Here is a 14,111-nt window from a genome sequence, read left to right on the forward strand (position 1 = left end):
GCGGCACATTTTGGCCCTCGGGCCGCGCCGTAGCGCTCCCGGGAGAGAGCGGCATTGTGCAGCCTTTGGCCCGCAGCGCGCAGGCGCCGTCCCGCATTCCCCCGCCTGGCGGCCCCGGAGCTGCCGCTGCCGCGTTCCCCCTCCCCTCCCGCGGCCGCGCTCCTCCTCGCCGCGGAGGAGGCGGCGGCGCCGCCACCGCCAGCCCCCCCCCCCTTTCCCCCTCCCCCGGTAAGTCACCGAGAGGCGCGGGGGCGGCCCGGCTCCTGCAGCTGGGCTCCTGCAGCCGCCGCTCCCATCCCCGCGCGCGGCGCCGCCTCGCCTCAGGCACAGTGCGCGGAGCCCGCCCCCCCCCCCCCCCATTCCCCGGCGCGGGGGGCGCGCGCCAAGCCCGGCCCTGCCTCGCGGGGACCCCCGGGCCGGCGCGCGCCGCGGGCGGTTTGCAGACGCGCGTGCATGCGGCGCCGTGCGGGGTTGCAGCGGGCGGGACGGGCCGGGGAGGAAGGGGCTGCACGGCTGCGCCCCCCCCATCCCCCCCACCCCCCCCCGCAGGGGCACGCACACTTCCCCGCCACCACCAGGGGCGTTTTTAGCCGGCGGGCGCGGCGCGGGCGGCCGGTGGGTGTGTCGGTACCGTGTGCCCGGCGGCGGGGGCTGTGCGGGCGCTGGGTGTTGGCGGGGACCCTCCACCCTCCTCCCCCTCGGACCAGGGCGCTGGGTGTTTGCTGGGACCCCCATCCCAAACCCCACCCCCTGGGCCAGGGTGCTGGGTGCTTGCGGGGACCCCCACCCCCCCGTCCCTGCCCAGGGTGCTGGGTGCTTGCGGGGACCCCCCGGCCAGCCCCCAGGGTGTGTGGAGGAGGAGCTGAGTGCTGGCAGCACCCGCCCAAGTTCCCAGATTAGTTCCAGCTGAAAGGGCCTGAGCTGCAGTAGGAAACTTTAATTTCTCATTGTTGCGACCGGCGGTTTATCCCCGGGGGTTGAGTAAAGCGGGGGGCAGCCGGTAGCGCTGAGCTCTGCGCCTCCTGTCCCCTCCAGCCGGAGATGCTCCGCATGCCAGGAGGTGCTGGCAGTGCACCCAGATCTGCAGCCACCAGCCAAAAGCAGGGTAGCGGGGATGGGCTAGTGCAAGGAGGGGTGGGCTAGTGCGAGTATCCTTTCAAGCCGAACCCTCTCGGTGTGAGCTGTCCGTTATTCCGTTGCTGAGCTGAAAGGGTAGCTGAGCTGCGGTGGAGATTTGTTCCCTCTGCGGCATCGGCCCCGGTCGCTGACCACCAGCTGCTGTCGTTTCTGGCACAGCCGGCGAGCCCGGGGAGGCTCCTGCAAGGCTGGCTTTCAGTCCCAGGTGGAGAAGGGCATGATTTGATGCTCAAACCATTTAGGAGGGAAATACGAGCCTGAAATGCGTTTAGGAGTGAAAGGAATCTAGTGGGGTCTTAAGCTTTGATAGTGCCAGCTGTTCTTTGTGTTGATCATGATCTTGTATTCTGTACCTTAATAAATCTAGAGAGAAAAAAAACAAACAAAAAAACCCACAAAGGCCTTGGACTGTACTTCCCATCTTTTGTACAAAACATTGTGTTTATTATGTACTAAGTATTTGTTAGAAGTATTTTGGGGAGTATGATAAACAAACCCTGCCACACCTAAAAGAGATTCTACTTTATTTCTATCTGGAAAGGAGCAGAGTGGAAAAAAGCTTTCCAAGAAGTGGTAAAAGGCTGTGGTTTGGGTTCTTGGTCTTGCACCTTAGTAGGTCCGAAGGCCCAAAATACTGCTGCGTTGCTCCGCACACGCAGAATACGGTGTCTCATACTGGCTTCTGGCGACCTGCAGCTAGGCTAAGCTCCTTCTTCTGGCTGCTGAGAATCTTCCTGACAGCTAATGAGAATATTTTGTTTTTCTTCCAGGTTTTCATTTCAGTGCAGCTCTCCTCTCTGTGGCAAGGGCTGCCTTTTGAAGCAGCACATTCATTCTCCCCCTTCAAGCACTAGAAGTCTCATTTGCCAGCTTCAGAACCATGGCAACAGAAGAAAAGAAGCCAGATGCAGAATCCACCAAAACACAATCTACTCCTTCCTCGTCGACCAATCAGAGCAAGGTGTGTGTGTGGGGCTCCGAACAATATCCGTGTAAATACACATGGCAACTACCTGCGTATGCAACAGGCAAACCAGAATTAAGAGAATTGAATTCTCATATAGATTAAGAATCTTCTCCAGACCTCTGCTGCAGGCTCGAGCTGAAAACGTGCTGAGGATTTTATGGGAAAAGCGGATGGAGTACAGCGTCTTCTGTAGTGCTAGGCTTTTCTTGGTGGTGTGGAAGTTGTCGCTAACCAATACTTGTTGTCACTTTGAGCGTTAAAAAGACAGGTTGGTTGTGTCCTTGGAGTGCCTAGAGGTGACTGGAGGATTGGTTAATCTATGATCCTAGTTGCAAAGTGGGTCGTTATTCGTATTCTTTGAAGCCCACAGATGCTCAAAGAAGGTGTTATTGGCTAACCAGGAAGCCTTCCCAAAGGGTGAAAAGGGAAGAAAAATGGGATTTTAGGGCTATGGAGGAATTGGCCTGTGATCTAATTCATGATAAGGATGAAAACTGCAAACACTTAAAGGCGCTACACAGATCAATGCCAAGAGTATTATTTTGATCTGTCAAGCACTTTGTGGTTGGACTGTTGGATTACTCTCACCTGTTTATTATTGGCTTGGATGAAATGCCTATTAAGGATGAGTTGGTGTCGTGCATACAACAGTAAGGCACTGCTGTCCCCAGACAGCAAGGGTGTTTGGTTTGTTGTTGTTTTTCATTTTTTTTTTTTAATTTGGAGAGGGGAGGGAAGGAATGTAAACGCAGGAGCCTCTATTATGGTGAACATCCACGCAGTCTGTTACTGTGTACTGACGCAGTCTGATAACAGAGCTTGTCACTGAGATACTAAATCTGGAATTTATTCAACTCATTCATATATATTTTTCTTACAGCCTGCGCCAGTAAAACCAAACTATGCTCTAAAGTTCACATTAGCAGGACATACAAAGGCAGTCTCATCAGTAAAGTTTAGTCCTAATGGAGAGTGGCTAGCCAGCTCCTGTAAGTATTGCTTTCTTTTTTTATCTTGCCTAAATCATGCAAATGTGGGCCTTGGAGAACTGCCATTCTTTGGTGTTATCTTCATCAGATGGAGGAGGGATGTAGTGTCGTGGTTTTTCTTAAAAGCAGCAATACCAAAGCTGTCAGTCATTGAGATAATGTGCTTTAAGCTTTTTAAGTTCTGTTACTTTGAACACTGGATGTTCTATGCGTTGCCGAGTTGGAGAGCCCTCACCTGTTCAGCTTGCTTTGCTGAGCAAATGGGCAAAACCAAACAAAGGTTTCTCTCCCCATGTGAAGGAAACCCTTGTGCTTTTCTGTACCGCTAAAAGACAGAGCTTAAGCTTTTCAATTAAACTTTGTGTACAGTATCTGCAGGCAAATATTTAGCTCTGGTAAAGCTAAAGTAGGTAGGTAGCAAAGCTCATAAAAGGGAATATTGTTGAATGGGATGGTGAGGGCCACTCGGGCATCTTCCGGGCGTGGGAATGACTCAAGTCTTTGGCTTAACTGCAGATAGCCTTAGTAAGACCAGTGCAGTGTACCATATATACATTGTTTTTATGTTAGAGTTTCCTCATGAGAGTCCCTTGCTCTCCCCTACGTGGGTTTCCCAAATGTCAACCCTTTTTGCTGGCGTGTTTTGCAAGTTAACATGGATAATAGGTTTGGGGGTTTTGCAGGCATTAATTCAGCCCAGCTTGTGGTGTAATTTTAGTTCTTTTGGGGCAAAAGCGTTTCAGCATTCCTATGGAACAGTATTACTTTTACCACTGGCAATCTAAAACAAAAGTAGAAGCCCAAGTTGTCGTCAGAGAAACTAAAGTGGCAGGAGACTCTGTGCATTCCAGGCAGTTTATGTAATCTCAGCTGCTGCAGCTTGGCGTGTATGAAACTGTTTTTTACCCATTACATATTACCTTATACGCTTAGGTTTGCTTGGGGAGGGAGAGCTACCCAGTGTTTGCAGAGATGTAGTTAACATACTACTTTCCACCTGGAAGGAACAGTTGTATCTGTTAATGGTGTTCATCTCTCAACTGGCACATTCTATTTCAGCTGCTGACAAACTCATCAAAATTTGGGGAGCATATGATGGCAAATTTGAAAAAACAATATCTGGTCATAAACTGGTAAGTAGGAGGAGATTATTATGCACTTGAATACAAGTTCACTTGTAAAGAATTTTGCTTTGTTTTCCTCATCCAGAAATTTCCATTCTTGGTTAGGTTTTGTGCAGGATGCTTGTTCCTCGGTCTCATTTTGTGCTTTGTTTATACAGTCCTGTGCAATGGCCTGGGACTGGAATTGCTGAAATAATACCAGGTCAGGCTGGAAATAGGGCTGAAGTGGAGTACCTGCATGCCCATTCCCTAGCCATTTTCTCGAGTCCCTCCATTTCAGGAACACTGCCCTCAGACACAGGGCAGTGCATTCTTTGGTGAAAATCCCTGTAAGCTGTAATGCTGTGTCCTGTTCCATTTTTTTCCTTTGTATATGGAGCAGAATGGTTTGCCTTTTAAGGAGATTGAATTTTTCTTGTCGATTTGCCTACATAAACACAACACATACTCATTCTGCAAAGTTCTAAAGAAGACGCAAACTCCCATATCCTCTGGTTTTGTTTTCAGAAGTTTCTTACATGCTGAAGTTTCATAAGCAATAATGAAGATTCACCAAAAGAAAAAACAGTAGAATCTTGTTCTCCTCTAGCCTTTAGGGACTTGGACCTCAAAGAGCAAGCTCTTTGTCATAAAGAGGAGGTGCTTGTTCAGATTAGTTTATTTAGCGTGCTCTTTTTGAATGCCGAGAAAGGGTTTTGGTGGTCATGGCAGGAGATATGCGAACAAGTCATTGATGTTTTTGGAGTATATGGCTCAGCTTAAATTGAATAAGTGTCAAAGGAGCTCTTAACTCAGTCAAATTGATGAATTCCCAGCTCTCAATGCTGAATTTTATTTCAAGCTTCAGCTGTGAATATACATGCAGTCTGTTTTTCGTTTTCCTGTGTCAGTGAACAAACAGAGCTGAGAAGATAATTGTTTTCCTTTGTTTTAGGGTATCTCTGATGTTGCTTGGTCATCAGATTCCAACCTTCTTGTCTCTGCCTCCGATGATAAAACTCTCAAAATATGGGATGTAAGCTCGGTAAGGGCAGAAACTATTCCTTACCTTCCTTCTCCCCCTGCATTAGCATCTTAACTGGTGGTCTTCTGAGAGCGCTTTCGTGTGCTATGATGAGAGAAAGTAGAGTTTTAAGCACTGGCTGCTTTTTGGGTAATCCTTTTCCCTGCTTATAATGAGCTGCTGGTTGAATGGTCTGTGATGATGAGCGGGTTACGCTGTCTGCTTTCGGAATGAGGGGGATGCTTATGGGTATCATGAGGAGCCTGGTTATCTTCTGAGAGTGCTTAAGGCTTGTGGTGGCAATGCAGCTGCAGGCTTCATTTCTGAAAGCAGCTTCTCAGATGAAACCTTGTAACTTCTTATCATAGCTTTGCTCTTTTTGCTTCTCTATGCCTTCCTTTTCTGTCATTACAATGAGGGTTGGATAACTTGGTTGAATTTTGGTTAGGTATTTAAATTACTTGCTCCTCCTGTGTTGCCCAAAGGATTTGTAGCTTGGCTGCAGTCATTAAAAATGTGGGGGTTTTCTTTCCTGTTGTTTTGCTGTCGCTGGTCCTCTGCCCATCTAAATCTGGGGTTAGAGATGGTTTCTTTGTGTGCTGCACGGCGATTAACCTTAATGCAGCTTACTTGCATGCATTTGTGGCGCTGAAGGATGCTGTTTATTTAACTCTGCTAAATCTTATTTCAGGGTAAGTGCTTAAAGACATTGAAAGGGCACAGTAACTACGTTTTCTGCTGCAACTTCAACCCTCAGTCAAACCTCATCGTTTCTGGATCAGTAAGTGCCTTTTTTATTTTTCTTCATGCAGAGCAAGTACAGCACACCCCTGTTACCTCATACTAAGGGGACAGACAGGTTGTTTTAGGGATCCTTGGCACAATGATGGCACTAAGTTGTAGTTACAATTAAAGCTTTATTTTCTTAACAGGATAGTATGACACAGAACTTATGATTAGAATGGCCTAGGATTTCTAAAACAAGGTCAATGTAGTACAATTTACAGGCAGCATAATATGGAATTTATAATACAGCAACTTATGATTTCTAATCCCCTAGATTCTGACTTAACTCAGAATATGACTTCTCATCACCTGGACCCTCTGCAGATTAGGTCAGATCTTAATACATGGTTTGCTGTATCAATATAACAATCATAATCTAGAGTCAAAAATTGTATAAAATAAAAGAATACGCACCAGTCCTTGGAGGAAGCACATGATGGTGGGGGGCCTCCCTGGCTACTGGGGGGTGGGTCATGGTCTCAGTGTCCAGCAGCAGTTCTGGTCCAAATTTTCTGATTAAGACTTGTGACTGCTTGATTCTGTGGACGGTGCTCTGTGTGCTCTTACACCTCCCTGTTCTGGGACGGGCTGAGCACCACCACTGGGTTGGCCAGGTGCCTGGGACCAATCTGTTCAGGGCCTGATAACGAGGGAAAGGGAACGAATACATGGCCTGCTAGTCACACAGAATGGCTGCTTGCCTTATAAAATGGCGTTAGTTACGCTCGTCACATTACCAAGGGTTGGGAGCAAGGGGTTCCGATCACAACCCTGTGCCATTTCAATTCTCTGTCTTCCTCCACAAACACAGCTTGTAGTTGGATGACCTGTGCAGTGCTGCTGCTCTCTTTGCCTGGGGCCACGGTCAAGCCCTTAACCCATCCTCAACACGCAGGTTTCCTGCATGGAGAGGAAGAGTTCAGGGAGCTGTGTTCCCAGGCCGTCATTTTTGCCCTGTGCAGTGCTCGTTTACTAGGTTTTCTGATGCAGCTGGAGGAAGGCACGTGTGTCTAGTCAGGCTATAACACCTTGCATGCCTCGAATAGGTGCACCATTAAACCACCTTGTGCATTTCTTCAATCTTCAGTTTGATGAAAGCGTGAGGATATGGGATGTGAAAACAGGGAAGTGCCTCAAGACATTGCCTGCTCATTCTGACCCAGTTTCAGCTGTAAGTCCCTTCTGATCAATGAACGTACTACATGTTTGTTTTGTTTAGCAGAGCTCCACTCCTGCCTCTGTAGAGGAGTAGGTTTGTGCTCTAACTCTTATTATCAAGCCCTTCTTAGAGGGCGTAGTGGATGAGCTGTGGCTGATTTGCCGGTGGTCATTGCTCAGTGAGAATGAAATGAACAGTGGTTTCTGTAAGATCGGTATGGATTTTGGTTCTGGGTGTTAATGTGGGGAGCAATGAATAGTGGTGTGCCAGCCATGCCCGAGTCTAGCTGTCTGATGCTGTGGTAGACGTTTGTGATCATTTTGAGGCTCAGAGAACAACCTGTATGTCTGTTACTTCTGTGTTCCAGGCTGTTACCAAAGTTGAGAGCAGGGTAGTTCCATAGTATGCTCTGTTTCAAATCTCATTTGTCTAATAGGTGAAGGTAGCTTGGAATACAGCACTATCCATTCAAATGAAAGAAAACCAGAAGGTGTTCAACTCTTAATGTTTTTGAAATGAAGGAAACTGAAAAAAAATTGCCTCTCAGATGTGCTAAGCCATGGCTGTTGGAACATGATTGTTCTGCCTCGTGTAGAAGATATCTCACATTTACAAATATGTTAGTAATTATTATTTAAAACCACAGTATTTTGAGGTGTAGTTCAAAGCAATAAATTGACCTTGAAACATGTGTGGCTGGCTACCTGTAAGGTAAATTTCCATGCCCTTAGAATTATAAGGTACTGTTCCCCAGGTTTTATACTACCATTGTTTGAGCAGCTAATGCTGTCTGAACAGAGTATCACGTGTTTTTCTTAGCTTCTGAAGAAACATGTATTCCAGTCCCTGATGCTTGAATAAACAGCTGTAGTTAACATCCATCCCTCTTTGTCAGACAAACTGCAGGGGAGTCTTGGTTTTGATGATGCTACCCATCTAAACTTGTGTCTGTATGTTGTGTTAACTTTCTGCCTCTATCCACATGAATTGCAGTGTCAGTAATAGAAGACAGTCTTTTCAGTGGAGCTTAAATATTTGATCTTTATGAGCATCAGTAAGTTGTTTTTCCCCTTCTATAATATTACAGGTGCATTTTAATCGTGATGGATCCCTGATCGTGTCAAGTAGCTATGATGGACTCTGGTAAGTTGTTATTTCTTGCCTGTGGCACTGTTCAAACCTTTTGCATTTAAAAAAAAAAAAAGGACTTTTTAAAGAAAGCTTGTATTTGTAATGTTAAAATCAGAACAAAGACTTAAAAACCAATAGTAACAGTTCTTCTGTGTCTTTAATAGTCGAATCTGGGATACAGCATCAGGGCAGTGCTTGAAAACACTGATTGGTAAGTAGGAATATTTCTTGTTTCTGCTCTTACTTTTCACTGTTAAGTTGTGACATAGGTATTCTGCATCATTGCTGTGAAGAGTGGCTTCCTTAAGCTTAAGAAGTACTGTCTTCCTACCGTGCTGTTAGTACACTGTTGTTCTCCTGTCTATTGCAATAAGAGAAACTGTCCTCCCCATGAATGAAAACTTGCTTAAGCTTTGAGTGTAGGTGGAAAAATGAGTTTTCCGAGTTTTTTCGATCATTTGACTGTGTAGTGGTTGCTGTGCAGCACTTCAAAACTGCAGCGATAAAATTGTTTGTGCTGTTGGATATGGTAGAAACAGGTAGTCTGTGACAACACAAGCTGCCTTTTTATTGCAAGATGCATGAAGGCATCTTGTGAACATAGCTAATGAATGGCAACCACGTGCTGGGCATATGTTACCTAGTCCTTCATATTCTTACAAAGCACTTATATAGACAAGTTATATGGCTCTGCAAATCAGTGGCTTGTATTCTAATATAATGTTTAAAAAGTAGAGATACGGACTTTGTGAATTGTTGATGCAAGGAAGGGAAGTTCAGTTACAAAGGGTTATTTAAAATGTGAGCAAAATGCTTAAAATCCTTTTCTTTAATGAAAATGATCACCTTTCCTACACCTATCTTTTTCTTGAAGTAGCAAGGGACAAGAAAATTGAAAGCTTGTTTCAGCAAAACAATTAACAACAAATTATTGTCAAAAGAAATTCTTTGTCAGTGAGATAATACAACTGTGTACTAAATACTGCTTTTATTTTCACTGTAGATGATGATAACCCTCCTGTGTCTTTTGTGAAATTCTCACCAAATGGCAAATACATACTAGCTGCAACTTTGGACAAGTAAGTATTTAAAAAAAACCCAAACCCCACAGGTTTTGAAGTATTTGAGTGTCAGATGAAACTTTGTTGCTACACTTTAGCTATCACAGTAATGAAACTACACAAGTTTGTATATGCTATCAAACTTAAAAAGCCTGCACTGTATGCTTTGCGAACAGCGCGGGCAGGGCTTGGGTCATCTGAAAGTCTTGGTGCTGCTTAGTGACTGCAACACCCATTCATTCCTTCCTGTACCTTTCAAAACCTCAACATTCCTTGTATTGATCGTATGATTCTTTTGTAGCATCGAGAGACAGAAAATCTAGCCTGTAATAGACTGCAGTATATAAATAACTTTGTGTAAGGCATGAAAGCGGTGCAGGTGGGCTGATTGAGAGTGATTCACCTGGAGAGTTTCTGTGCAGTGACTAAGGCTGTGTCTCCATTCACAGTCAGTAATGATGCTGTTGCTTTCGTGAGACCTTCCTTTCCTAGGTCATGAGGTTGATGCCTTCCTTGTCTGAGCATCTTTGTACAAAAGATACCACAGACTGTTGCCTGCCTTTTTCAATGAGTCAATGAAAAGCAGAGAAACCCCGTGTTGGGCTCCCTGTGGAAGAGAAAGGGGACTATCTTGTAAGCTCTGACAGTAGTCTGGATGTATAGCTGGTCTGTATCTGGACACGCACGAGGCTTGCTTAGTCTGTGGAAGAGCCTGGTGCTTGCCCGAAACAAGTGACACTCTCTTCATGTCCAAATTGTACTCAGTAGTGTGCTCGTTTGCTTGCTCTGCACTGGCTTAGGCTTCAACAGGTTGAGGATGCCTCATCCAGTGTTTATTTCCCTGAAACCTGGCGCAGGATTGTAAGGTGAAAAACTAGGGCGGTGTGTATGTATTTTTGATCTGTATCTACTTTCAGCAGGATTTGATTTCTTAAAACAACTGGGGGAAAGGGGATCATTTCCAGGGCCATCCCTGATTCTAGTGGGTTTCTCACCCTGAGAAAGATGATGTCTAATGAAATTTATATGAATCTTTGATGCCTTGGGCGTTGGGGGATGTCTGCCAAATAACCTTATCCTCTGTCCCTGTAATTTGTCTGTTATCCTGCCGATCGCTTTCCTAGTTGTCTGGTCATTATTTATAAAGAAACTTGCAGGTGAGGGGAAGTGCTTAAATACCCCCTTTTTGACGGAGGAGAATTTGAATGGCATGGCAGTAAAATCGATACTTTGGGGTTAACTAATGCTGCATTGCAAAGCCAGGCTAAAGTGATCTATGCAGACTTTAAGAACTCTGGGATGAAGAGACTTTTTCTGCTGCTAGGAAATTGTCAGATGAACACCCGACCCCCCCAAGAACTAAAATCTGTTTTTCTGTTGTTTTATAGCACTCTTAAACTTTGGGACTACAGCAAAGGAAAGGTAAAACCAATCTTGTCTCACTATGTAGACCTAACTAAGCTTATAGGAAAATCTGAATTTCATATGTGCTTTTAAACTTGCCTAACATTTTATGAACATTACAGGAGAAAAGTATTAATACTGCTTTATTGGAGAGGATAAACTTTTAGCAGGCTTGTTGCGATAGGGCAAGGGGTACTCATTTTAAACTAAAAGGGGTTAGATTTGGACTAGATAAAAGGAAGAAATTTTCTACAGTGAGGGTGGTGAAACACCGGAGCAGGTTGCCCAGAGAGGTGGTAGCTGCCCCATCCCTAGAAACATTCAAAGTCAAGCTGGAAGGGCTCTGAGCAACCTGATCTAGTGAAGATGTCCCTGGACAGTGCAGGGGGGTTGGACTTAGATGATTTTTAAAGGTCCCTTCCAACTCAAACTGTTCTATGATGCAATGACTAAAGATGCCTTTGGAAAAAAAACCAACCCAGAATTGCGATTAGGCTCCTGCATGGCCCTGATATGTTAAGTAAAACTATATTTCTGCATTTTTCTCTTTATGAACAATGAATTTTTGTTGCGCTTTTTCTCTGTGGTAATGTGACAAATTTAGAGCTTCCCCTCCCTCCGCGCCCCTGCCAGATTGTTTAGTGTTGCAGGGCAGGGATGCCCTCTGCATCCTCTAGATAAGTTGGCAGGGTGGGAAACACAGGCAGATAGGTTTAGTCTTTTCTGCCAAGACAATTTGTCCTTGACTGAGAAAATTACCTCCCAGCTGTATTAATGTCTTGTGACTCTCCACTTGTAGTGCCTGAAGACTTACACAGGACACAAAAATGAGAAGTACTGCATATTTGCAAATTTCTCCGTTACTGGTGGAAAGGTTAGTGTTTATCTGAGATGCTTTTTACCGATGTGCAGTTTCTGCTGCTGTTTTCTGTAGAAGAAACTGGAGTTTGGGGTTGGAAACCTCCTTTGGTGGGTGCTGGTTCCCATCTGCTGCCTATATGCATTGAACAGAGGCTGAGAGAGAATGAACCGCATCAAGGGGTCATATAACGTTGGAAGTTCCCTTTCATGTGATGACACTGGAAGTGTTTACTGAATAATAAGTTAGATACAGATGAGGAGAAAGATTAAAATAACTTGCTCTGGTTTTTTTTCTGTGCCCCTCCAGTGGATCGTGTCTGGTTCAGAAGACAACCTCGTTTATATTTGGAACCTTCAGACAAAAGAGATTGTACAGAAATTACAAGGACATACAGGTGTGGAAGAGGATTTTGTTTTTATTGATGGAGTATTGCTCTTGTCAGCTTGTAATGAGGGCTTAGCTTGAGCATTCTCTCTTTGATGTGTACTTTTGACTGTCAGACCCATAAATGCTTGACTGGCTGAAGCTTAATTGAACCCTAGGAGCTTGCTCCTTTTTTATGAAGGGGTTTTTATGAGCGTTGCAAGTGTTTATTCTTTCCCAGTGATAACTTCGACATCAGCTTACAAAAGAGATTTTCTTGAGTTCAGAACTGGTTGAGATACTGAAGTGACTCAGTGACTTGGAGTTGCCTATTAACACCTTCCAAAGCTGCAGCTCTTGAAAGGATAAGGACTGATGTGGTCCTGCTGTTTGTAGATGTCTGTCTGTGTCCCTGTTCTTGAAGGCAGAGTTGAGTGTGTGCTGAGCGTATATTGAGATGTCACCTGATGGATACTTCAGTCTGAATCCCGTAATAGAGCAGCACTTTCACTCCACTGACTGGAAGGAACGGTGCTGTGAAATCTAAGCGTGCTTATTCCTTTGCAGGACCATTGATTTGGACTGTAAGTGGCAGCAGGTTTTCATTTTCAGGCTAGGGCAAGGCTGTGAAGATGAAGTGCTATCTGAGCATCGAATAGGATGCTGGAAACACCTTACATGGAAACAAAAAATTGACCTGGGTCTTTATTAGCTGTGTCCGATATAATATGCTAAGAGTTCTTGCTTGGAAGTAAGCAACAACTAGAATTGAGAGAGTTCTCACATCTTAAAACCTGTCAAACATTTCCAACTAATACTGTCAATTCTTTTTTTGCTAGTTTCTTCTCACAGAGAAGCGGTAATTGTAAAATATTTATGAATAATGCATTTGTAATTCCATTACAAGGAAATAGTAACTTTGCTATGCTGCTTTGAAATGAGGTAGCAGTACACATTCATTTTGAGAAATGCCTGCTGTGGACCACATTTCACTGCTGTAAATAATGATATTTGTCTTGTCTTCTCTTTTTGCATAGATGTTGTAATCTCAACAGCTTGTCACCCAACAGAAAACATCATTGCATCAGCGGCACTAGAAAACGACAAAACAATTAAACTGTGGAAGAGTGACTGTTAAATGTTCCAGTATCACTTTAGAGACTGTCAGGAAAAAATGTTTTTAAAAAAATATTAAAAAAAACCACATGAGAATAATAAATCCAGTATGGCAGGAAACCTGAAGAATATTTGATAAAGTGGTTTCTGTTAGTCTTGGCCCAAAGAAAACGCCTTAGCTCTTTGCTAGAACCGGGCAACGTGGTGGGAAAAAAAAAAAGATGCAGTGTCTCCTTTTCTTGCCTAATCTTTTGGCAGACAAATGGATCATTCTGACATCGCGTTAGAAGTGTCAGCCTTGTATTGGACACCCCAAAGATACTGTACTTTTTGGTGGCATTACTTCTGGGCACTGTTGCTGCCTAAGGAAGAGCTGCCAGTCTACTTTGTAACAGTAAGTTAAGTCATGAGCCTAGAGATGTGTGGAATTTTTTTTAAATGTCTAATTTTTTATTTTTTTTCCAGATTGTAGGTTCTAGTCTCTTGGGAAGTTTCTGTATTGTTTTAAATAGGAGTACTGCATCTTTAAGGGTGCTTCATTTTAAACACTCAGCTCAAACTTTGTGACCAAATAAAACCATGCAGTTCCAGATTTCCCTCTTCCTGCCCCTGACTTGACTCCTGTGGTGAAAGCTCCTCTTACCTTCTGTATAGTTGCTTACCTCGTTACGTGTGTTTAATAGATACTGTTCTAGAGCAAAGTTACAGTTCTTCTGTTAACCATTAAAATGAATCTTGCTTGTAGTTGTTCTCGGCATATTTTAATTTTTTTTCCTCTTCTGGTTATAAAGCAAGCTCACAGAACACTGTAAAGTTATTTCAATGTAAAAAGAAAAAACCCAGACTTTTGTATCTTGAAAACCCATCGTATGAAACTGTATTGATAATGGCATGACTCTGTACCTATTTCAGCGTTGGTATTTCTTTCCCTTTTTGTCATACCCATGTGGTATTTACACATCCAGAAAAATACCATATGCCATAATAAAAAGGTGGGATTTTATGTGTA

At 44.3% G+C, this 14,111-nt stretch overlaps 1 protein-coding gene across 1 annotated transcript; it reads left to right on the forward strand.

The window, feature by feature from the left end:
• The first annotated feature begins 109 nt into the window (after positions 1–109).
• On the forward strand, positions 110–14,111 carry WDR5 (WD repeat domain 5). Its single transcript, XM_080400853.1, has 14 exons — positions 110–228; positions 1,908–2,098; positions 2,985–3,093; positions 4,153–4,226; positions 5,152–5,241; positions 5,912–6,001; positions 7,094–7,177; positions 8,253–8,308; positions 8,461–8,507; positions 9,300–9,375; positions 10,746–10,779; positions 11,561–11,635; positions 11,930–12,017; positions 13,024–14,111. Exons 2-14 carry the CDS (start codon positions 2,018–2,020, stop codon positions 13,122–13,124), a joined length of 1,005 nt encoding a protein of 334 aa, XP_080256979.1. The 5' UTR covers positions 110–228; positions 1,908–2,017; the 3' UTR covers positions 13,125–14,111.

Source organism: Falco punctatus, assembly GCF_963210335.1.
Source record: "Falco punctatus genome assembly, chromosome: 9".
Taxonomy (NCBI): Eukaryota; Metazoa; Chordata; class Aves; order Falconiformes; family Falconidae; genus Falco; species Falco punctatus.